Source organism: Drosophila busckii, chromosome 2L (genome assembly GCF_011750605.1).
Source record: "Drosophila busckii strain San Diego stock center, stock number 13000-0081.31 chromosome 2L, ASM1175060v1, whole genome shotgun sequence".
NCBI classification, from domain to species: Eukaryota; Metazoa; Arthropoda; class Insecta; order Diptera; family Drosophilidae; genus Drosophila; species Drosophila busckii.
The window spans coordinates 14267023-14286796 of record NC_046604.1 but is presented as its reverse complement, the minus strand read 5'-3'; the positions used below and the strand labels follow the sequence as shown (position 1 = coordinate 14286796).

At 44.1% G+C, this 19774-nt stretch overlaps 4 protein-coding genes across 7 annotated transcripts; 2 read left to right on the top strand and 2 right to left on the bottom strand.

The window, feature by feature from the left end:
- The first annotated feature begins 95 nt into the window (after positions 1-95).
- LOC108596383 (mediator of RNA polymerase II transcription subunit 15) lies at positions 96-12906 on the top strand. Of its 2 annotated transcripts, none has more exons than XM_017982058.1 (5): positions 96-851; positions 10627-11625; positions 11690-11878; positions 11939-12184; positions 12241-12906. In XM_017982058.1, the coding sequence occupies exons 2-5, from the start codon at positions 10681-10683 to the stop codon at positions 12721-12723; spliced, it is 1863 nt and encodes a 620-aa protein (XP_017837547.1). In that variant the 5' UTR covers positions 96-851; positions 10627-10680; the 3' UTR covers positions 12724-12906. The 2 variants fall into 2 exon arrangements, with proteins under 2 accessions (XP_017837547.1, XP_033150789.1); XM_033294898.1 differs by lacking the exon at positions 96-851 and adding an exon at positions 7268-7286.
- Positions 12907-14229: 1323 nt separating this feature from the next.
- On the top strand, positions 14230-16855 carry LOC108607625. The gene is made up of 3 exons (XM_017998543.1): positions 14230-14961; positions 15053-15472; positions 15527-16855. Exons 1-3 carry the CDS (start codon positions 14508-14510, stop codon positions 16786-16788), a joined length of 2136 nt encoding a protein of 711 aa, XP_017854032.1. The 5' UTR covers positions 14230-14507; the 3' UTR covers positions 16789-16855.
- Positions 16856-17025: 170 nt separating this feature from the next.
- Positions 17026-18129, bottom strand: LOC108603719 (lactosylceramide 4-alpha-galactosyltransferase-like). The gene is made up of 2 exons (XM_017992800.1): positions 17662-18129; positions 17026-17608 (listed from the first exon to the last, which is right to left on the bottom strand). Exons 1-2 carry the CDS (start codon positions 18114-18116, stop codon positions 17026-17028), a joined length of 1038 nt encoding a protein of 345 aa, XP_017848289.1. The 5' UTR covers positions 18117-18129.
- Positions 18130-18406: 277 nt separating this feature from the next.
- Positions 18407-19739, bottom strand: LOC108607629 (lactosylceramide 4-alpha-galactosyltransferase-like). Of its 3 annotated transcripts, none has more exons than XM_017998553.2 (3): positions 19591-19739; positions 19080-19530; positions 18407-18931 (listed from the first exon to the last, which is right to left on the bottom strand). In XM_017998553.2, exons 2-3 carry the CDS (start codon positions 19523-19525, stop codon positions 18445-18447), a joined length of 933 nt encoding a protein of 310 aa, XP_017854042.1. In that variant the 5' UTR covers positions 19526-19530; positions 19591-19739; the 3' UTR covers positions 18407-18444. The 3 variants fall into 3 exon arrangements, with proteins under 3 accessions (XP_017854042.1, XP_017854039.1, XP_017854040.1); XM_017998550.2 differs by having other exon boundaries at positions 18407-19027; positions 19591-19738; XM_017998551.1 differs by lacking the exon at positions 19591-19739 and having other exon boundaries at positions 18407-19027; positions 19080-19546.
- Between the last annotated feature and the right edge of the window lie 35 nt (positions 19740-19774).

Genomic DNA, 19774 nt, shown 5'->3' with positions numbered 1-19774 from the left:
CTGGATGACAGTTGAAGCAATCGATAGCGAGCTCTTACATCTAGCAGCTTCGATATACAGACTCTGTTGCTTTACGCGTTTTCCCCAGCTCTAGTTTACGCGCTTCGTCTGTTGTTTTTATTTTCGACGCGAGCGGTAATGCACGCGCGTGTTCGACTTAACGTATTATTAACATAAATTCGGGTAAAGAAAGCTAACTGTGCAAGTGTAAATATAATTAAAGTAATAAGTAAATAATACACGGTGCACTAAGTAAATTTCATGCTGTGCCAAGTGTTTATGGTAAAGTTAACAGACTAAAAGAAAAGCCTTAAGCTTCTTGCGAATTGCTAATAAACATTGCACGCACGCGTAGACTACGCAATTTGTTTGTGCGAAAAATAATAGAAGAAGCAATATTAACAACTGAGAACAGGTCGCTGCCCGTTTTAAGCGTCACTTTGCAAAAGGGCAGAGGCTGAGGAAAATTCGAGCCAATGAAAGATACATACAAAATACCGAAGTGCGGGAAAATTGCAAGTGTGTGTGTGCTTAGTTTGTCGTGCGTGCATTTAGTCTGGCTATAAACAAACAAAACCAAAATTGTGTGAAATTTTTGCATTGCTTAAACAATTAGACGCGCTTATAGCTGCACGTTCTACTTGTTGTTGTTTTCTTTTACTTGTTGCTGCCACGGAATGCGGCAGCAGAGACGCGCATGCGTCGGTAAATATTTGTTCTCCATAGAACTGTGCAATTTTACACGCTAATTGTGTTTGTGAGTGTGTGTGCTTGTATTTGTGAAAAAAAAGACCATAAGAAGCAACAGCAGAGGAGGAGGCGGAGGAACTGCAGCAAACATCGTATATAAGGTTAGTGCCTTTTTCACCCACGCTACACGCCTACTTTGCCCCACTGTAAGCAAACGAAATTAACTTATATGGAATACATACAGACAGATACTCACTCTCTTCGCTGCATTCACAAATTGCTCTATTCCCTGCCCACTTGGCCGCGCCTACAGTTTTTGTTTTGGTTTATTATATTTTGTTGTTGTTGTGTTTTCCTACCCACTGTTGGGGCATTTTCCACTTATCTGCAGCCACAATAAAATACAAGTTAAAAATCAATTTTCAAAACAAGCAGGACACATAGAGGCACATAGAGAGGCAAGCAAAGGGTCAACTTGTAACTGAAAATGACAATAACATCAATTTTGAGGCATTATATGCGCCAATAAATTTCACAGTGAAACAAGAGACTGCAACAACAACAATAACAGAAGAAAGATGCACGACAACAATAAGAGAATTGAGAAGATCAAACAAAAAAACGGCGGCTGCAACAGGTAAAGCGAGACAATGTTCGGTCAACAACAAACAGACTGCAACAGGTAGAAAGAGAGAGCAGGAGAGAGAGAGCGCGCAACCTGTTACGTTTGCTGCTAGAAATATGTTAAGTCAATTTTAGTTGAAACTGTAACTAATGCTAAAACAGCAGGCACAAGGACGTCGGCAACTTTTACAGCAGAGGGATGACCCCTGCTTGCCAACGCCCTTGGCTATACGAAGTTCGTTGCTCGAGCATTTCTTCTTTTTTATTTTTTGTCAATGAAATCTCATGCGCTGCACTCTTAAGTAAAACTTTCTTTTGCTCGCAAGCTTATCACAAGCAGCAGCGTCAACTGCGCTTTGTGCATGTGTATGTGTGTGTGTGTGTGTTGCTGCTTATAATTGGGCGGCTGTTGCATATCAGCTTCATGGTCCATTAAGACAATTTCGTTGGCTCCCTTAGCTGCCGCGCCCACCTCGTTGCGTGGGCAGCTTTGTTAGGCGCTTGGCCTCTCTTACACAGATACACATGCATAGCTTGTGTATGTATGTGTGTGTGTGTTGCTGCTGTCATCTTTGCTCACATCTTTGACTTTTTTCTTGCTAGCAAATTGTCTTGGCTTCGACTTGGCGCAACAAGTGTCCCAGTTTATGGCCTTCGCCTAGCCTTACGGCCAACTAGAACTAGTTTAATTTTTCCTGCTTAGCCAGCCCACAACCACACACAACTCCCCCTCTCTCTCAGTCACAAGTTCTTTTTTCCGCTTGACTTTCAGTTATTTTTGCGCTCCATACGCTGCTACGTCTGCGTCATTACCGTTTGGCCACATTTTCTCACACAGCGCCAAGTGCGCATGCGCAACAAAATTGTTGCCTGGCGCGCCTTCTAAATGACAACGGCACATCCAACGGATGGAGCATTCAAGACAGCAATGTAAAGGGCAGAGAAGGAAGACTCTGGAAGCCTGCAGAATCAGGCAAATAAAATAAATTTTAAGGCTAGAAGCTAGAAGAATTTCTGAAATATAAAGATACAGCTTACAATGTAATTGAGTTTTGACAAACTTACCATTGTCAACTATAATCGCTGTCTTCCTTCAATCAAAGTGCAAGCTCTAATTAAATATAATATTCTGTTGCTAACTATGCGGAAGCTGCTGCTTCTGCAATTGTTTAAGAAACTAACTAGAGCTCGTTCAGATCAGTGCTAGAACAAAAGGCAATAGCAAGCATAAATAGTTATTAGAATCTGATGAATAAACAAGTTCAGTTTCCTGCAACGCCATTCAATCGAAGCTAACGACTCAGTATCTGACAGATCGCCAATGAAGTCGAAAGCCCAACGGCCCCCAAAGCTTTTTTCTTGCACGCTGCCGTAAAATTAACATAAAAATGTAACTGCAAAAAAAGAAGCAGCGACTGCGGAAAATTTCTATTACCTGTCTATTTGGACTAAACGAATATCGAGCGTAAAATGAATGCAGCTGTAAAGTAGAAGCTTGAATACTCTAGCCAAAGTCTAAATGGCTAATAAGAGTTGTATGTGTGTGAGTGTGTAAACATTAACACTTAGTTGCCGTTAAACAAAAAAAATGAAACAAGTTTGTGTGCAGCCAAAATATTTATGTACAAAATTGTTGTTAGAATACAAGCAGCTGCAATTGATGATAATTGCGAGTATGCTCGACATGCAAATACGCTGTAAAAGTAAAAGCAATAGCAGCCACTAGGAGCTTGATCAATTGTATAAGCTACAGGGTATAGTAGTAGTAGTAGTATATGTGAACTATAACGGCAAGCATCAAATGAGAGGCGACGGAGAGAAGAGAAGAAGTACGTTTTAGAAATTAGAAAGTACGTGGACTCGGACTTGGTGGTGCGGTGTGAGTATAACTCGATTTGTGACTGTCATAAATGGCGGAAATTGTGGGTCTCCCAACGAACGATCGAGCGAGCGACAGCAGCAGCAGCAACTTTCTTGCATACTTTCTTTCCACTGACATTGCCACTGTCTTTGGCTCGCTCTCTCTCGCTCTCTTCGTCTCTTACTCTTAGCTCGCCTATAATTTGTGCCATCAGCATTTTGTTGTCGTTATCGTTACGGCCAAACGGTGACTTGTGATTGAAACTGTGACTGTGGCAATGAAGCGTGTTTGTTTGACTTGAAGTTATTTTCCAAGCCAAGCGCAATTAGCCCCACTGTAGACCCTATTTACAGTCTGTGCTGTGTCTTCTTATTAATTTCTCTTTGCCTCCCATTTTTATGACTTATTCAATTCGCACCGCAAACTACTAAAGAAACCGGCTGCCCAGGCAAGGCTCCAAAGCAACAGAGAGAATGTGAATAAAAAAGCAGGCGCAACAAAGAGCGAGAGAGAGAGAGCGCAAAGATCGTGCGTTTATTATTACACTTAATGTGACTTGATTTATAAACAAGCAGACGCCAAGTTATAAAGCAAGACAACAACATTACTACCCTCCTCACTCACCCCTCTCTGCTCACCCACTTGCCAACAATTCAGCCCATGGTTCGGTTCAGTGGTTCAATGTTATGTATTGAGTTACGTTCACAAGTTTTTGGTATCTTTACGCACAAGCAAACACGTACCCGAGCTGTTATTTAATTAGTGCATAAATTTAATTTTATGCAAAGCGCATAAGTTTGAATTTTTAAATTAAGTTATTGACTGCAAGTCGTTCAATAATAATTACAAGTAAAACTTTTCTCAGTCGCCGCAATCCGGAAGTTTGTGTCGCACGCTTGCAACCCATAACCGTATAATGTATAATCGGCTTTTGCCCAAGAAAGGAAATAGAATTCTACGCCTTACACACACACACACACAGCAACAATTTCTTTAGCCATTTTAATGGTTTCCGCTTTTATGGCGTATTATGTTTGCGCCAAGGCAACAAATATGAAACGAAGAAAGAGAGCGAGAGCGAGAAAAAATTTAATAGAAAATTAATTGGTCTGTGTATTGCCTATTGGGCCATTGCTCAAGGCATTTATTGCGCATGCGCGGCCTCCACTGTCGCAGTTACTTCTTCCCCTCTTCTTCTCGCTTGTTTATTTGTTATGTTTTATGTTGGACTCACGCTTATTGTGAGCTGTGAAAAGCGTGTCGCAAGCAAAAACAAATCGAGGGTTAAAGCGTGCTAATGATATAATATTTCGGTTTGTTTGGGTTGCTTTTAATTTTCTTTTATTGCTTGTGTGCGATGTTTATCATGTTTTGAGCTAAATATACTTAAACTTTTAAATGAAAAAATATATTAACATTTTAAAGATATTTGCAGATTTAATAAGTAGATGGTGCTGAGATAAAAGCGTGTAAATAAAGATGTTTGGGTTAGGCTTATGCTAATCAACCGTAACGCTATAAGTTTATATATCTTTTCTCTAGAATTTGCATATGTGGATCAATAAATTTGCTATTAGCACATTCAATGAGCTTTTGAAGTCTTCAATCAGACGGAATCAAATGTTTTACAGTTCAGTTAGCATTTATAGGCTAATTTTTCGTAAGGCGAGCAATAATTTATTGCCGTGTATGCATAATGTGAACCGGCTATTGAACCGACACTCCCCGAAACGATCAATTCTGAATATATATGTGTGTATGAATAGATATACTATTGGCATGCCCGATTTCCATGTGGTCCAAATACTTGTAGTGCGCAGTTCTCGAGACAGACTGCATATCATTACGACAGTTTGGTATTCGAATTTGTATTTATATTTGTGTATAAGACCAATCCCCCAAGCAAAAGCTCAGCTCAGCTCAGCTCAGCTCATTTATGCAGTCGCGCTTAACAAATGGCACAAAAACTCAATTCTCGATACCAAACTGATGTTAATGTTTTATGATAGCGTTTTTTTATTTTTGATTTTTAAGCAACCCAAACACAATTCAAGTCTACAGATTATTTATGCATGTAAATGAGAGAATAACAGACAAACTTTCGAATCTATCAGAAAAATCAAAACGCTTTGGCAAAAACTCATTACCACGCCCTCAACGAGAGGCGTTACCAACACTTGTGAACAAAGCATACAAATGCAAATGAAATGACTTAGCAGCAAAAACAACATTAATCTTGAGGGCCAGCATAGAACTCTTGCCAAAAGCAAAAAAAGATGAAGCCTAAAAGACTTGAAGAACTTTGTTGGCCTCGTAACCCAGTAAAGTTTAAATGTACAAATGTTTAATTAACAGTTTGAGCAACAAACTCTGCTGCCTTGCTGGAATTTTTCTATCAAAAAAAGGTTTTTCATATATTAAAAGTAGAAATTCCAAAATCTTAATTTGTTTATGTTAATGCCAAGTAGCTCAGCTTAGAGCCTAAAGATTTCTTTCTTACTATTTTCTGGCTACTTTCGATTTTGTCGATCGCATTTTTGTGTGTATATAAATTCTTGATTGATTGTGTAGAGCAGCGGGGGTCAGCATAGGCGCCGACGTGGGCAGAGTTTAGTCAAAACTTGATGGAGACAGCGAAGCTGCGCTTGTGGGTGTTTACATATATGCTGCGTATGTGTGTGTGTGTGTGTGGGAAGTTTACAAACTAGTTACGCTGTAAAATTAAATCAAATCCATTTATTGCATATCGAGATTATAGTGAGTTATTTATGTACATACATTAGGCAGATACAACTAATAAAAAAGATAATTAAATTTGTATAATATTTTTACACGCTTGTTAAAATACAGTTATGTTGATTTAGCTTGCATTCCCCACGTGCCTTTAACAACGAGAAAGAGAGAGCGCGTGCGCGCGCTCGCTTTGCTCCATATAATGTCTCAGTCATGCTGTCCCTCCCCCGCCCCCCTTGTCGACACCGACACTCAGACGCTTTACCGCAAACACAACTCAATGCTTAACCTTTGCCAGCTAGCTTTTAATTTCCTCTTGTCGGCACTTTTGTATATTTCTCTTGCTGTTCCTACTGTGCTACACATGCGCACACACACACACACACGCACACACACACGCACACGCACACACACACGCACATAAGCTTGGCCTCTCTGCTCTCAACAAGTCAATAAGCATGCGCATGACGTGGGTGGTCTTTGCTAGCGTTCTTTCTCTTAAATTTTAATTAAGTGCAAGTTAATACACATACACATGCATGTATGCATATCGTTTTACAAGTGGTTCTCTTTCTTAGAATGTCTCGCTGATTGATAAACTCTTAGCGGCTTTTCTTAGTCACGCTGTCACGTGCAATTTAATCGTCTTATGTTTTTTAGCTCTCGCCCCACTGTGTGTGCTCTTGATAAATGAGCCGCAGCTCACGCTCTCACTCCCACACTCTCTTTCTCTCTGTCGCGCGTTTAGTTCCTTTTGTCTGTTTGTGCTGCTGTCAAGGTTCATTCATGAAAATTAGTTTTGTTTGCGCCTGCCGCCGCCGCCGCAGCCACCTCTGCCCACAAAACGAAAAGAGTCATCTGTCTGTCTTAGCGCTAACTGCGCAGGCGCAGAGACGTCAAACGCTGTCGTTTGTCATTTGATACAAGCATTGAAGGCGTTTGTAAAGAGATACATATGAATAAACTAATGTACATATATGCGCCCGATCTGTATGTATGTATGTATGTATGCATATTTGTTGATTTGTTTACCACGCGTTTTTGGTGCGTGCAATTTAAATGCAATGAAGCGTAGAAGTGTGTGTGTGTGCGTGGGAGTTGCATTTGTGTTGGCTTTGCTTTATTTTTTTGCTGTGCGGGCTTTGTTGTCACATTTACATTTCTATGCGTTTGCCTGTGGGAGAGTCCAGCTACACATACACGCAGAGAGCAAGACAGACACACACACACACTGCAAAGCTTTGCTGTCAACGTCGTAGCTGTTGTTGCTGCTCTCCCTGTCTCATTTACCTTTCATTACGATTTTCATTGTCTGTGCTGTGCGCTTAGCTTTTTGAGTTGAAGTGGAAGTTGGAGCTGGAGCTGGAGCTGTTGTTAAGTAAGTGTACTTAACCCACATGACTTGTGGTTTTTGTTTTTTTTTTTCGTCAGTGGTTGGTGCCCGTGGCTGTCATCACTTCCAAAAAGCTGTCGATCTTGTAGCCAGGCCAGTGCCAGTGCCAGTGCGTGTGCCATTAAAGTCATTTCTTAACCTTGAAGTGCCTTTCGTGTTTATTTTTACCTCCAGCTCGCGTTGCCTTATTTATTAACCAATTGTTTTCGCTCAGTTTTCATTATTTTTGCTTTGTTTATGTTATTTTTGTGTTTTTGGGGGCTGTATTAAGTAGATGTTTGCAATCGTACAAAAGTCTGTGCGTGTTTGTTTTTGTTGATTTTAGCTATACGCTCATTTCCTTAATTAAACACTTGTTTTATGCTTCGTTGAGTTAGCCAACACAAATGCCCAAAAAAAAAAAAATAAGAATTTCAAGAGAAATCCAAAATCATAAAATTAAGTACACGCTGCAAAAAAACAAAAAAAAAAAAAACCGAATTACAATTTGGCAAAAAATCACGTTTATATTTTGGAGCTGATGAAGCAGAATTACCGACTCCATATAAAGGCAGTATTTGATTTATTCTTGAGCTTAAGCTGCTTGATTGAAAATCGCATTTAATTTAATTGATCGTGAGTTTATACAACAAATATAATTTTGTTTAAGGAGATGTTATAAGAATAGAAAAACTCACGCCCCTTGGGCATGTGGCAATGTAAAGATTTTTATTCTTATTTAATATGCAAAGACTAAAGGCACAAGCCAAGGGTACGATGGGTGTGTTAACTACGCGTAGTTAAAAAGGCGTTGGCTTAGCTTTGTTACAACATAAATAATAAATTGGTGTAATTAGTGTCATATTTTATGGCTGTAACAAGCCCTAACAAACTTCACATTAAACATACATATCTATATGCAAATTTCAGGTGAATCTCTTTATGTCTTGTACTCGAGTTCTGAGCCCTCGGGGCGAATTATTATTGTTATTATTGTTGTGTGTGTGTGTGTGTGTGTGCGAGTGGCTAAAGGGGGAGGTAGGTGTTGAGCCGCTAAATTGTTGTGGAAGCCGGTTTCTCATGCTTAGTGGGTGGCTTTGTGGGAATTCTACAGCGTTTTGTACTGACAATGGAGCCATAACAGAACAGCCAGAGTGGCAAAGAAAAAATAAAAATTAATGGTTAAGGTTATTAATGTGAAAAAAAGCACAAAAAATTACATGATATTGAGATGGAAATTATAGATAGAAGGCCAGATCTTTCAGTAGTTATAAACAAATATGCTTAGTAATAGAGATTGAGTTGAAGATTTGGAAGCTTGTAGCTATAATAGCTAGATTTAAACTAGAAGCTACGAAAATCGGTGTTTTTTTTTTATAATTTCAAATGCAAGGCCTTTGTTTAAAGGCTTGGGGAGTAGTCGTATTGGCATTTCCGACATGTACGAAGAGCAGTGAGTCGTCTTCATTCAAATCTCGACCCCCAGACCTGAAGCCGAACCCAAGCTCAAACTCAAGCGCAGGCTCTTCGCAGTCAAATTCAAACTCAGACTCAGACTCACGGCATGGCAATCAAAAGCAACTAATCTACAACAACAAAAAGAGCAGCAGCAATGAGAGCAATATTTGTGCTCATTAAGCGTAACTGACACACGAAGCTTTTCGGTTGTTGTTATTTTTAGGGTTTCTTCATTTCGCAAGTCGCCAAAAAGTAGAAGAAGAAGCAGCAGCAGCAAAAAATCAGTCGACAGTGGAGTCTGTGCTGAGCATAAATACCTACATATGTATGCAGACACATACACATGTAGTTATGTATATGTATGTATGTATGATTTGTATGTCTGTTTGCCGCCCCCTCTTGCTGACTTGACTTCTCGCATTGTGTTTAGTGCTTCGTTGTTGTTGTTGTTGTCTGGCTGCCTTTGCTTTTGGCAATTTCAATTTGCGTCTCACTCTGCCAAAGCGTGTTGAGAACAAGAGGGCAAAGAGAAGAGAGAGAGAGAGCGAAGAGCGCGCAGGGGGCAACTGTTGCTATTATTTTAAGGTAATTCGATGATTTACAACTGTTGCTTTGTATTTTGTAAGTTTTCTTTTAGAATGCTACGAAACTCTGACTCTTTGTCTGTGTAGCTGTATTTGTAAATGTATCTGTGTGTGTGTGTGTGTGTGTGTGGCAGCAGCAATAATTTCGCTGCAAAGCAAAAACAAAGGGCCAGTCAACAGTTGAGACGACTGTCAGGCCCTGGTCCCAGGTCCCAGGTCCAGGCCCCTTGCGCATTCTTTTGTTATTTCGTAATGGCGACGTTGCTGCGTTTCGTTTCGTTTTTCTTTATCTGTAATTTTGCATACACAAAGAGGGGAAGTGGTTAGCCCCCCCTCGGGCCAAAGCAATTGCTTTGAACTTCGTACATGCGTGCAAATGTCCTGCGCGCACTTCGCTGCCAATTCACACCTGTTGCCAATTGTGCGCGCTTGTGCCACAGCAATGTAACGGAAGAGCGGGAGAAGGAACAGCAACAGCTGTGCCCCCCCCTTGACAGTTATTAACATAACATATGCTGGCCAACTAGCGAGACTAGCCTGACAGTCTAATGAGTGCAAGTCTTGTGGGTGTCGCCTCAGGCAGCTGTGCCCATTGCTGTCTCGCTCTCGCACTCCCTCGTGTAAGCTTTCACCTTTCTAAAGCTATCAATCAATTTGCCAATAATATTATTAATTGCCTGCGCACATGCAAAATGTGTAAAACAAATAAACAAAGTTCAATCAATTTAGCCATGAATGCTGTCACCCTGTGTTGTTGTCACCCTGTGTTGTTGTCACCCTGTGTTGAAGTGCATACAATTCAATTCGCATCCATCAAAGCACGAAATGTGTTTTCACTTTCAATTTGCTGAGCGAGATAGAGATGCACACGATAGTCACGCTGATCTAACTAAGCTAAGCAACTAGGAAGGGAAGTCGGCGTTTAGTAAACACCCCCCAGACTGTGACAGCGAGTGAGTGCAACTTGGCTTGGAAAAGTTCCAGCTCAGCTCTAATTGAAGTCAACCAAGTTTACGACGCTTCGTTGCCTTTTTACTTGCACATTTGAGAGACAGAGATATGTACGTAAGGCTGTCTAGGAAATAAAGTGTGGCCCATGTGGCGTCGTCAGTCTGGCGATAAATTGCGCATTTCACTTTCTATCAGCAATGTCGCCAGCAACACACACAGACGACGCCTAATGGCAGTTTAATTATGGCCCAGCCCAGCGCTGCCTTTGGATTGGGTTTGGGTTTGGGACTTTGGCATGCGCTGATTTATTGTTGCTCATTTTTTATTTATTTATGTTTGCGTTTTTATTGCAGCACAACATGGCACTGAGTTCGTAGACACTTGCAGAGCTAAACAACAACATAAACATGTCTGGCAATCAACAACAGCAGCAGCAGCAACAACAACAGCAGAGAGCACTACAACAAAAGTCAGCAACATCAGCAGGAACTTCGAGTACTTTGGGCAGCAATTTGATAAAAATTAATAGCGTTGACAAAATTGTACACAAATCGTCGACAGCAGCAGCAGCAGCGTCAGCAATTAGCAAGCAGCAACAGCAACAGTTTCAGTCACGACGTTCATTGCTGCCAGCAACAACAACAACAGCAGCAACATCACAATCAGCAACAGCGCAGCAAAGCGTAACATCAGCTGCGCAGTCGCCAGCGGCAGCAGCAGCAGCAGCACAGTCGCATCAATTGCAGACAGTTGCCACAATACATCAGCAACACTCGACGCAACAACAGCAGCAGCAGCAGCAATCCCCAGCAGCAACAACTTCCACACGCTTGCAACAGCAACAGCTAGCTAAAGAGTTGCTGCCGCCCACACGTCGCAGCTTCTATCAGTTGCAGCAGCAGCAGCAGCAACAACAGCTCAAGTCGCCACAGGCAACAGCAACAGCAACTGCTACAACAGCAGCAGCAGCACACTTAAAGGCGCCCGCCCACTGCATACCGCCGCGCTATCAGCCGCCTCCGCAGCCGGCAACAGGCGGCGGCGGCATACTGAAGCCACACTTGCCGCTCAAGTATCCACCGGATATACCGCAGCTATCCTCCATCTATATACCCGATTCACTTAAGCAGCAGCAGCACTCACGCTACTTGCAACATCAGCAGCAGCAGCAGCAACATCCGCAGCAACATCAGGCGTCCAGCAAGGTACAACAGGATATGCTCAAGTTTGTGCGTAAACCAGAACAGGAACACCCCTCGCCCGTTGCCTCGGTCACATCCAGTGTGACCGCCACCGGAATACCCACGGCCAATGGCGGGCGCTTGACTGTCGAACAGAATCGACAATTGCAGGTAGGCAAATTAAAAGTCACGTTTAAATTAATTAATTGCTAATCCTACACTCTGTGTGCTCTAGTCCCTGGTGAATGAGCTCCGCGCGCTGAAGGAACAGAATCAGCGTCTGCTGGATGACAACCAGGAGCTGCGCGATCTGTGCTGCTTTCTGGACGACGATCGTCAGAAGGGTCGCAAGTTGGCACGCGAATGGCAGCGCTTTGGACGCTACACGGCCAGTGTGATGCGCCAGGAGGTGGCTGCCTATCAGGTAAGTGCTCTCGCTTTAACTGCTCCTAGCGCTCTCTCACTCTAACATTTTGCCTTGCAGAACAAGCTGCGTCAGCTGGATGACAAGCAGCAGGAGCTAATCACCGACAATCTGGAGCTAAAGGAGCTTTGCCTCTATCTGGACGAGGAGCGTGCCCATGTGGCTGCCAATACGCTATGCGCTGGCTGCGGCGCAGCTACGCGCAACGCGCTGCGCGACGATGGCGACGGCTCCAGTTCAAGCACCAATGCCGATGAGACAATCACAGCGCTGCGCAACTACGCGGAACAAAGGCAATTGCCAGCGGTAATTATAAAATTGCTTTGTATTTAAAACTTATGCTAAATGCTTGACTCTTGCAGGATTTGCGGCATGCGCACACGCTGAACGATCAGACGCTGCAGTATGTGCGTTCGCTTGAGCGGCGCATACAGCAGCTGGAGGAGGAGCGCACCACGCCCACCGCACAGCTGCAGCAGCAGCAGCAGCCGCAAGCGACTCCAGCTGCAGCATCCAAGCAGTCAACAGCGCCCTCACCACATCCGCATCAGCATCCACATACGCCACAGGAGCTCAGCCAGGCTGTTGCTGCTGCGGCGGCTGCAGCTGCTGCGCTGCCCGAACCCATAGCAGGACGCCCAGAGGCAGTAGTGCGCGCCTTGCAGGTGCTGGAGGTGCGCGAGCAGCTGGAACGCGATCGCTTGGGCCATCAGCTGACCACAGGCAGCGCCTTGGATCAAATGGATGACGGCGAGAAGGCGCTGGTGCGAGAAATGTGCAACGTTGTCTGGCGCAAGCTGGAGGGCAGTCCACATGCAGCCAGCGCCACGCTGGAGCCGCTCTAAAGCATTTAACACACACACACACCCACACACACACACTTGGCTAATACACACTAATACTAATGCACATTGTACAAAGTTGAAAGCACAACCTAACCTAAGCTTAAGCCCCCAACTATTTGTATTTTGTATTTAAACGCAGCTAAAAATACTCAACAAAAGCAAAATAACTGTAATTTTTTTATACTCGACTGTTATTAATTTCTTTATTATTAATATATACTTATGATAACGTTTATTTCATAGAGTAGACGTTGCTTTAATATCAGCTCTGCTGCAAAATATAATGCGAATATTTTTTCAAATCTAAATTAACAGCGGCTTTGATTACTTTTTAATTTGCGTATAAAGCAAATTCAATTGCGCTATTGTCAAATTGAACATAATTAAGCTTTGCATGTTTCTAATGTTGCTTAGTAGTAGAACTAGCTAAGGAGATCTTGGAAGAAGCTGCGTCTCAATTGCTGAACTTAATCAATTTCGAAACTTTAGCTATTACATATGTATTATGTAGTTGAACCAATTTCTTATTCAAGTGTGGCATACAGCAATGTTGCAACTGATGCTAACACACACACACATGTATTCTACTCTACATATGTATGTGTGAGTGTGTAAAATAGAGCTAATCGCATTACAGAGCGCAGCGCTGTGTGGTTTGCTCCATAAGCCAAGAGCGGTCTGCAGCTTTCTACGCTTTGCTGCCCGCTCTGCCCGCTGCGACTTGCAGACTTGTTTAAGCCTTTAGCTTGTTGTTGTTGTTGTTGCTTTTAGAGACAAACGTAAATTACCACAACGCGCTGTTTAACCTGATTTTGTTGGCCAATTGGGGGCCGCGGCTTGCGTCTTGTATCACATTCATTCACAAAAGTGGCAAGCAGCAAAAACAAGCATGATGCAGCACAAAATGAATGTAAGCCGGCGGAGCAGCGGGGCAAGCAGCACAGACACAGATTGCAATCCAATGCCAACCCAATTTCAGCTAATTCATGCATTGTCCACTAGCCAGAGCCAAGTCGTATGCAAAGTGTTAAAATGTAAGTTAATTCATGCTCATTAAATATGTATGTGTGTGTGTCTGTGAGCATGCATGCTTAAGCTTGCACAGTTTTGCAGTTAGCGGAGGAGTTGAGGCGCATGTGGGGTGGGGGGCTAAGCCTCAGTCGGCCGCGTGTGAAAAGAATGACGATGATGAAACTACAAAAGCGCGGCCAGCCTGAAAACTGAACTGTACAGTAAGCTTGGCTTAACAGTTGGCCAACACCCACACAGCTAAAAACTAACTAAATGACACTTGGCTAAATCTAGAAGTTGCTGCGGCTTGTCTCTTTGTTGGCAGCAACTACTCAAAGCGCAAGCAATTATATTTGTTTAAATGAAAGTCTGTTATATTTAAATATTATATAAAAAGTAGTTTACTGCCAAGCTTTCTTCAGCTATAAAACTAATGTCATTGCAACAATTAAATAGGCACACAGATTAGAGTCAGCAGCAACCACAGACGACGACAACAACAACAACAGCAACAAGCAGCAGCATCAGCTGTAGAAATGCTGACAGAGAAAAGCTGATCGTGATCAATAGTTGGACCAGCTGGAGCTTGAAACTTGGAGACGTAGCTTGGAACACTTGACGCCAAGCAGCGCAGGCGAACGCAACGCGAAACGCGCTAAAGTTAAATACAAAGTGTAAGCAACAAAATTAATACAGGCAGCCAAGTCGTAGTCGTAGCAGAGGGCAGAGCAGAGCGAGTCGTTGTAGCGACTGCACATGGCATAGCAGTGGATATGGATATGGATACGTTGGCCATTAAAATGTTAAAATCCAACAGCAGCAGCAACAACAACAGCAATCAAATCGTGACTAAAAAGAAAGTTATTGTCGCTGCTGACGCTGACGCTGGCGCTAGCTCAGCCGGTTCTTGGTTTGCCGCTGGTTCTGGCCAACTGCCTCTTACCTGCTTAATCTACACGCTCTGGCTTAGCGCTCAGCTGTGCAAGGCAGCGCCACCAGCAGCAGCTACAAATGAGACTGCCTGGCCAGCAATGCGTCATTATGATATTTGGAGCACAGATTTGCAAGCCACAGCAGCGGAGCAGCTGCTGGATGAGCAGCAGTACGCAGACGAGTTGGCAGAAGATGCGCAGCCCATGCAGGAGCAACTGCTGGATGAGCACAGCTATAGAGCCAAGTTGGCGCAGAGCATTAGCAATCTTACGAGCAGCCATCGCGCCGCCAAAGGTAAGCAACTTATTCATCTAGAGATTACTGTTGACCTCAGTGCTATTGGGTTAGAATTTATGCAGCAGCTATTTCTTTGCTCTGTTGCTAGTAATTCATTTGTTTCCGGTGCCTGTGGATGGCGAGTGCTTGTCAGACGATGGACGCCGTTTGGGCAACTGCTTCAATGCCTATGAATGTCGCCAGAAGGGCGGACAGGCGAAGGGGGAGTGTGCCATGGGCTTTGGAGTCTGCTGCGTATTCGTGGCCAGCTGCAATGCCACTATCAGCAACAATATTACGTATATAGTGTCGCCAGAGTTTCCCAGCTTTATGCCAAGCAATCTGACTGGCTGCCAGCTGAAGATTAAGCTCATGGGTGAGGACATTAGCCAATTGAGAATTGACTTTTATCACTTCTCGCTGGGACAGCCGAATCGACGCACTGGCGTATGCGATGGCGATGTCTTTACGATTAGCGGCGGACCCAGCGGTGCCTTCTCGCTCTGTGGCCAAAACAGTGGACAGCATTGTGAGTTCAAGCTCAACTTGCATATACACTTTGCTTTAACTTTAAATGTTTCAGTGTACTACGATGTTGGTGCCAGGGCAAGACCTCGCCAGAGCTCCACGCTGTACGGCAGTCTGCGTCCCACTGTGCCGGCCAATCAAAGCAGCAGCAGCGAACAAGAGCAGCTCATCGAGATCAATCTGAATCTCTCGGCGCGCTTTCTGCCCATTCGCTTGTGGGAGCTGCGCGTGGCACAGATTCCATTCAGCCAGCGAGCTCCCGCGGGCTGTTTGCAGTACCACACCGGATTGGAGGGCGTCATGCAGACCTTCAACTTTGCGGACAATGGCAGACATCTGGCCAATCAGCACTATCGCGTCTGTGTGCGTCAAGAGTCGGACATGTGTTCGATTATGTATCAGCCCTGCGATGAGCAATCCTTTCGTATTGGTGGCGGAGGCGCTGGCGGTGGAGCATTCCTCACCAGCAGCAGCAACAGTCCTGGCGCTGTTGCCAACAATCCAACATCTGGCGCCAGCCTCAGTTCAAGCACAGCCGGCAGCTTGAGCAATCGCATCTCCAGCACAACAACAGCGCCCAGCAGAGTAAGCACCACTAGCAGCGCTGGCATCAATGCCGCCAGCAGCACTGCGACTAGCTCCGAGACAACTGCATCGGTCACGCCCATTCCAGTGCGTTCAAGCACCGCCAGCTCTGAGCCAGCCACTGAGGCTAGTGTCGCTCCTTCCGCTGCACCATCATCATCACCCGCTCCAGCAGCCACAGCTCCACCCACGCAATCACCAGCGCCCTCAGCCTCTCCCTCGCCTAGCACTACAACTGCTGCTGCTGCTCCCGCCAACGACGATGTGGAGGGCTCTGGTGGTGAGCAGGATGACAGTGTCTTTAACTTCTTTGGCACCACAGCGCGTCCCGGCGTCTCACGACGTCCGCGTCCAGTGAACAGCAATGCCAGCTCCTCCGGCGGCTTTGATCTGCTCGGCTTTCTGCGCAGCGCCTTCGATCTGCGCGTTCGCCATCGTCGCCGTCGCAGTCGCCAGTCGCGTCAATTCTTCAGCACTTGCACGGATCGCATTACCATGCCCTGCATCATTGAGGACTTCATTGGCACCGGACTCGGCCCGCTGCCAGGCTGCGAGCCCGTGCACTGCGGCTCCCAGTTCTGCTCCTCCGGCGTCTGGCCATGTCGCATCGAGAGCACAGTCACGCCCTTCTACATTGGTGTGCACTTTGGCGATGGCGCAGGTGCCGCCAAGGGCAGTCCCGAGGAGAACATTGGTGCCTGTCTGCGCTACCAACAGGTGCAGTGCATCTAAGCTTCGAATGCATTTCGTTTTAGAAAGTGTTCCCCCCAAGAAAAAAATGAATTCATATTATTTATTATTGCCGAGTTTTATTTATTTTCATTTAATTTAATTAATATGCAGTAATTGTAAAAAATAATTTAATTCATTCTTATAATTTAAAGTAAAAAATCTTCTGAAATTTGTCAACATACAAATTAAAGCTAAATTTATTTTATTTCATTATACTTGTTAGTATATTGATTAAGCCTAGAGATATTCGCCAGCTGCTGCATAGACCTTGGGACAATGCTGCTGCGCCAGCTTATCGTAGGCGCTGCCCGATCCAATGGCCATCAGTTTATTCTTGGAGAAAGTGTTCCACATGTGCGCCGTATAGGCGGCTGCAGTGCGTTCCAAGGTCAAGGACAGCTTTGCAGGCTCGAAATAGTCAAGCCAGAGCGGGCTGGCCACAGGATAGAACACACTGGGCTCGTATATCTGAAATCCGCGACAGCGTTCCCGATTATTCAGCATCTCAGTGAGCTCAAAGGTGTCGCAAACATTTTGACTGACGCGTGTTATGACGCCAGGACCGTTGGTGCCCCAGCCTTGGCCATTAAAGTTCTGCTCCAAGTCAAGCAGACAACGCTTGGCCAGCTGATGACCAATGCCAACTGGTGAGAAGCTCATGACGCCGGCTCCCAGATCAGTAGCCGACTCGGCGCCTGTATAATTTGGCGGCAGCTGCTCCAGACTGCGCAGCACCAGCACATCCATGTCCATATAGATGCCGCCGTATCGATAGAGCGTGACATAGCGCAGAAAGTCCGAAATGTGCGAGGTAACATGGCTAAGCAAACGAAGATTAAGAGCGGAGCGAAGTAACCTGCGTGTCAAACTCACTTTGAGGTGTAGAGCTCGCCATACTTGAGCCAATCCTCAATGGGCGTGCCCATGGCATAGCGATTTATATGCAACTGTCGCAACTCTACATTCTCATAGCCAAGTAGCGCCTCAATAAACGCTTCCTGCGTCTTGTGCTGCTGCCTATAAGTGGAGCAAGCAAAGAGCACAAACACCTGGTAGCTGGGATGATGCATTGCTGCTGACTCAATGGAGCACGCTTGGCGTTTGGTCAAGCTCAGCAGATTGTAGCTGGAGTGCGGATGTTGGCCCATGTGCCTCGTTTTGTTTCTTTGCCAGTGGCAATCTGTTTCCAGAAAGAAGATGCTGCGTCCAGGCTGCGGTTGCGCCAGCGACAACAGTATATCCTCCAGATTTTTTGGCACCTCTGCCCTGGGCGCCTCTAACGGTGCGCGATGTTTAGCAGTGTACATAAGCCCAAAAAGCAGCAGCATTAAAATAAATATAGCATATAGCAAACTTATACGACGTGACATTAAAAATTCTGTAACTGGAAGTCTAAAATTTTAAAATATTTTATATTTAAAAGTTGAACTTAAATCTTTCACTGAATTTTATTAAATCTTTGTTTTATGCGCACTGACAATTCTGCTAAACAAACGTTTATATATGTATATATATTAGCGTGACTGTAAATAATTTATTAGACATGGAACAACTTATAGCGCTTTAGTAATATCACAAATAAATTATACTTAAGCGACTATTTTATAAATAACAAGCTCTATAATTATTTTATTTAATTGTTCAAATTTAGTTAAATTAAAAATATTTTCCAGCTGTTGCATAGACCTTGGGGCAATGTTTTTTAGCATACACATCGTAAGGACTCTTTGAGCCCACGGACACGTAAAGAGCTTTGGATGAATTATTCCATAAATGCACCATATACGAGGATTTGGTTAGCTCCAGGGTAGGCTCCAACTCAGAAGGCTCGAAAAAATTACGCCATAAATCGCCGTTTACGGCATAGAACGCCTTGGAATCAAACACTCTAAAGCTCTGGCAATCCGCACGATTGTTCACCAAGGATTTTAAGTCGGTGGTGTTACAAATTCTGTGCATCACGCGTGTGACTAACAGCGGTCCCTGCTGAGCCCAGGCACTGCCATTGAAATTCTGTTGAAAGTCGCGTAGACAGGATTCGGCTATGCTATGACCAATGCCAGTTTGGGCCAAGCTCAAAACACCGTTGGCCACGAATGCATCAGACTCAAGCGCCGCAAAGTTGGGAGGCACATGCTCCAGACTGCGCAGCACCACCACATCCGTGTCCACATAAAGGCCACCATAACGATAGAGAGTTACAAGGCGCAGAAAATCCGACATGTGTATTATAATATAACTGAACGATTAATATGAAAAACGACTTTAGCCAGTTCAGCAAAGTAGCTCACCTGGAATTATAAATCGCACCGGATTGGAACCATTGCTCCACAGGAGTATCCTTAACATATTCCAACAATTGCAGCTGACGCAGCTGAACATTCTTATAGCCCAGAGTAGCTTTAATAGGCGCTGGCAGCGCTGCTTCTCTATATGTGGAGCAAGCAAACAGCACAAACACCTGGAAGCTCGGATTGTGTAGAGCTGCCGACTCCACAGCACAGGCCTGTCGTACAGTTAAGTTTAACAATCTAAAAGCTTTCGAGTGCTCATGCCAACTGCAATTGGTTTCCACAAAGAAAATGTTCTTTCCATGCTTTGGTTGTATTGTTGACTGCAGCAAATCTTCTATATGCGGCAAAGTGTTCTTGGACTGTTTAAAGATGAGACCAATCGCAGATAAACCAATAAGTACTACGACTAATCGTACCAAACGTGTCGAATTCAATCGAGGCATATGTTCTAGATATATATAGAATAGGATAGCTATTAAATTCAATAAGAATACGTTATAATAATTACCTGTAGGCTCTCTAGTTTAGCAAAAGTCCAAGTTGTGCAGACTATAGCTTAGCATAGCGAACTTCATTCCATGACAAATGACATTACACACAGTAAATTGTATAACTCTCTTAGCTTACCAATAATATAATATGTATTTGTTATATAAATTACAAAGATTTGTATACATGCATAGAAAAAAATA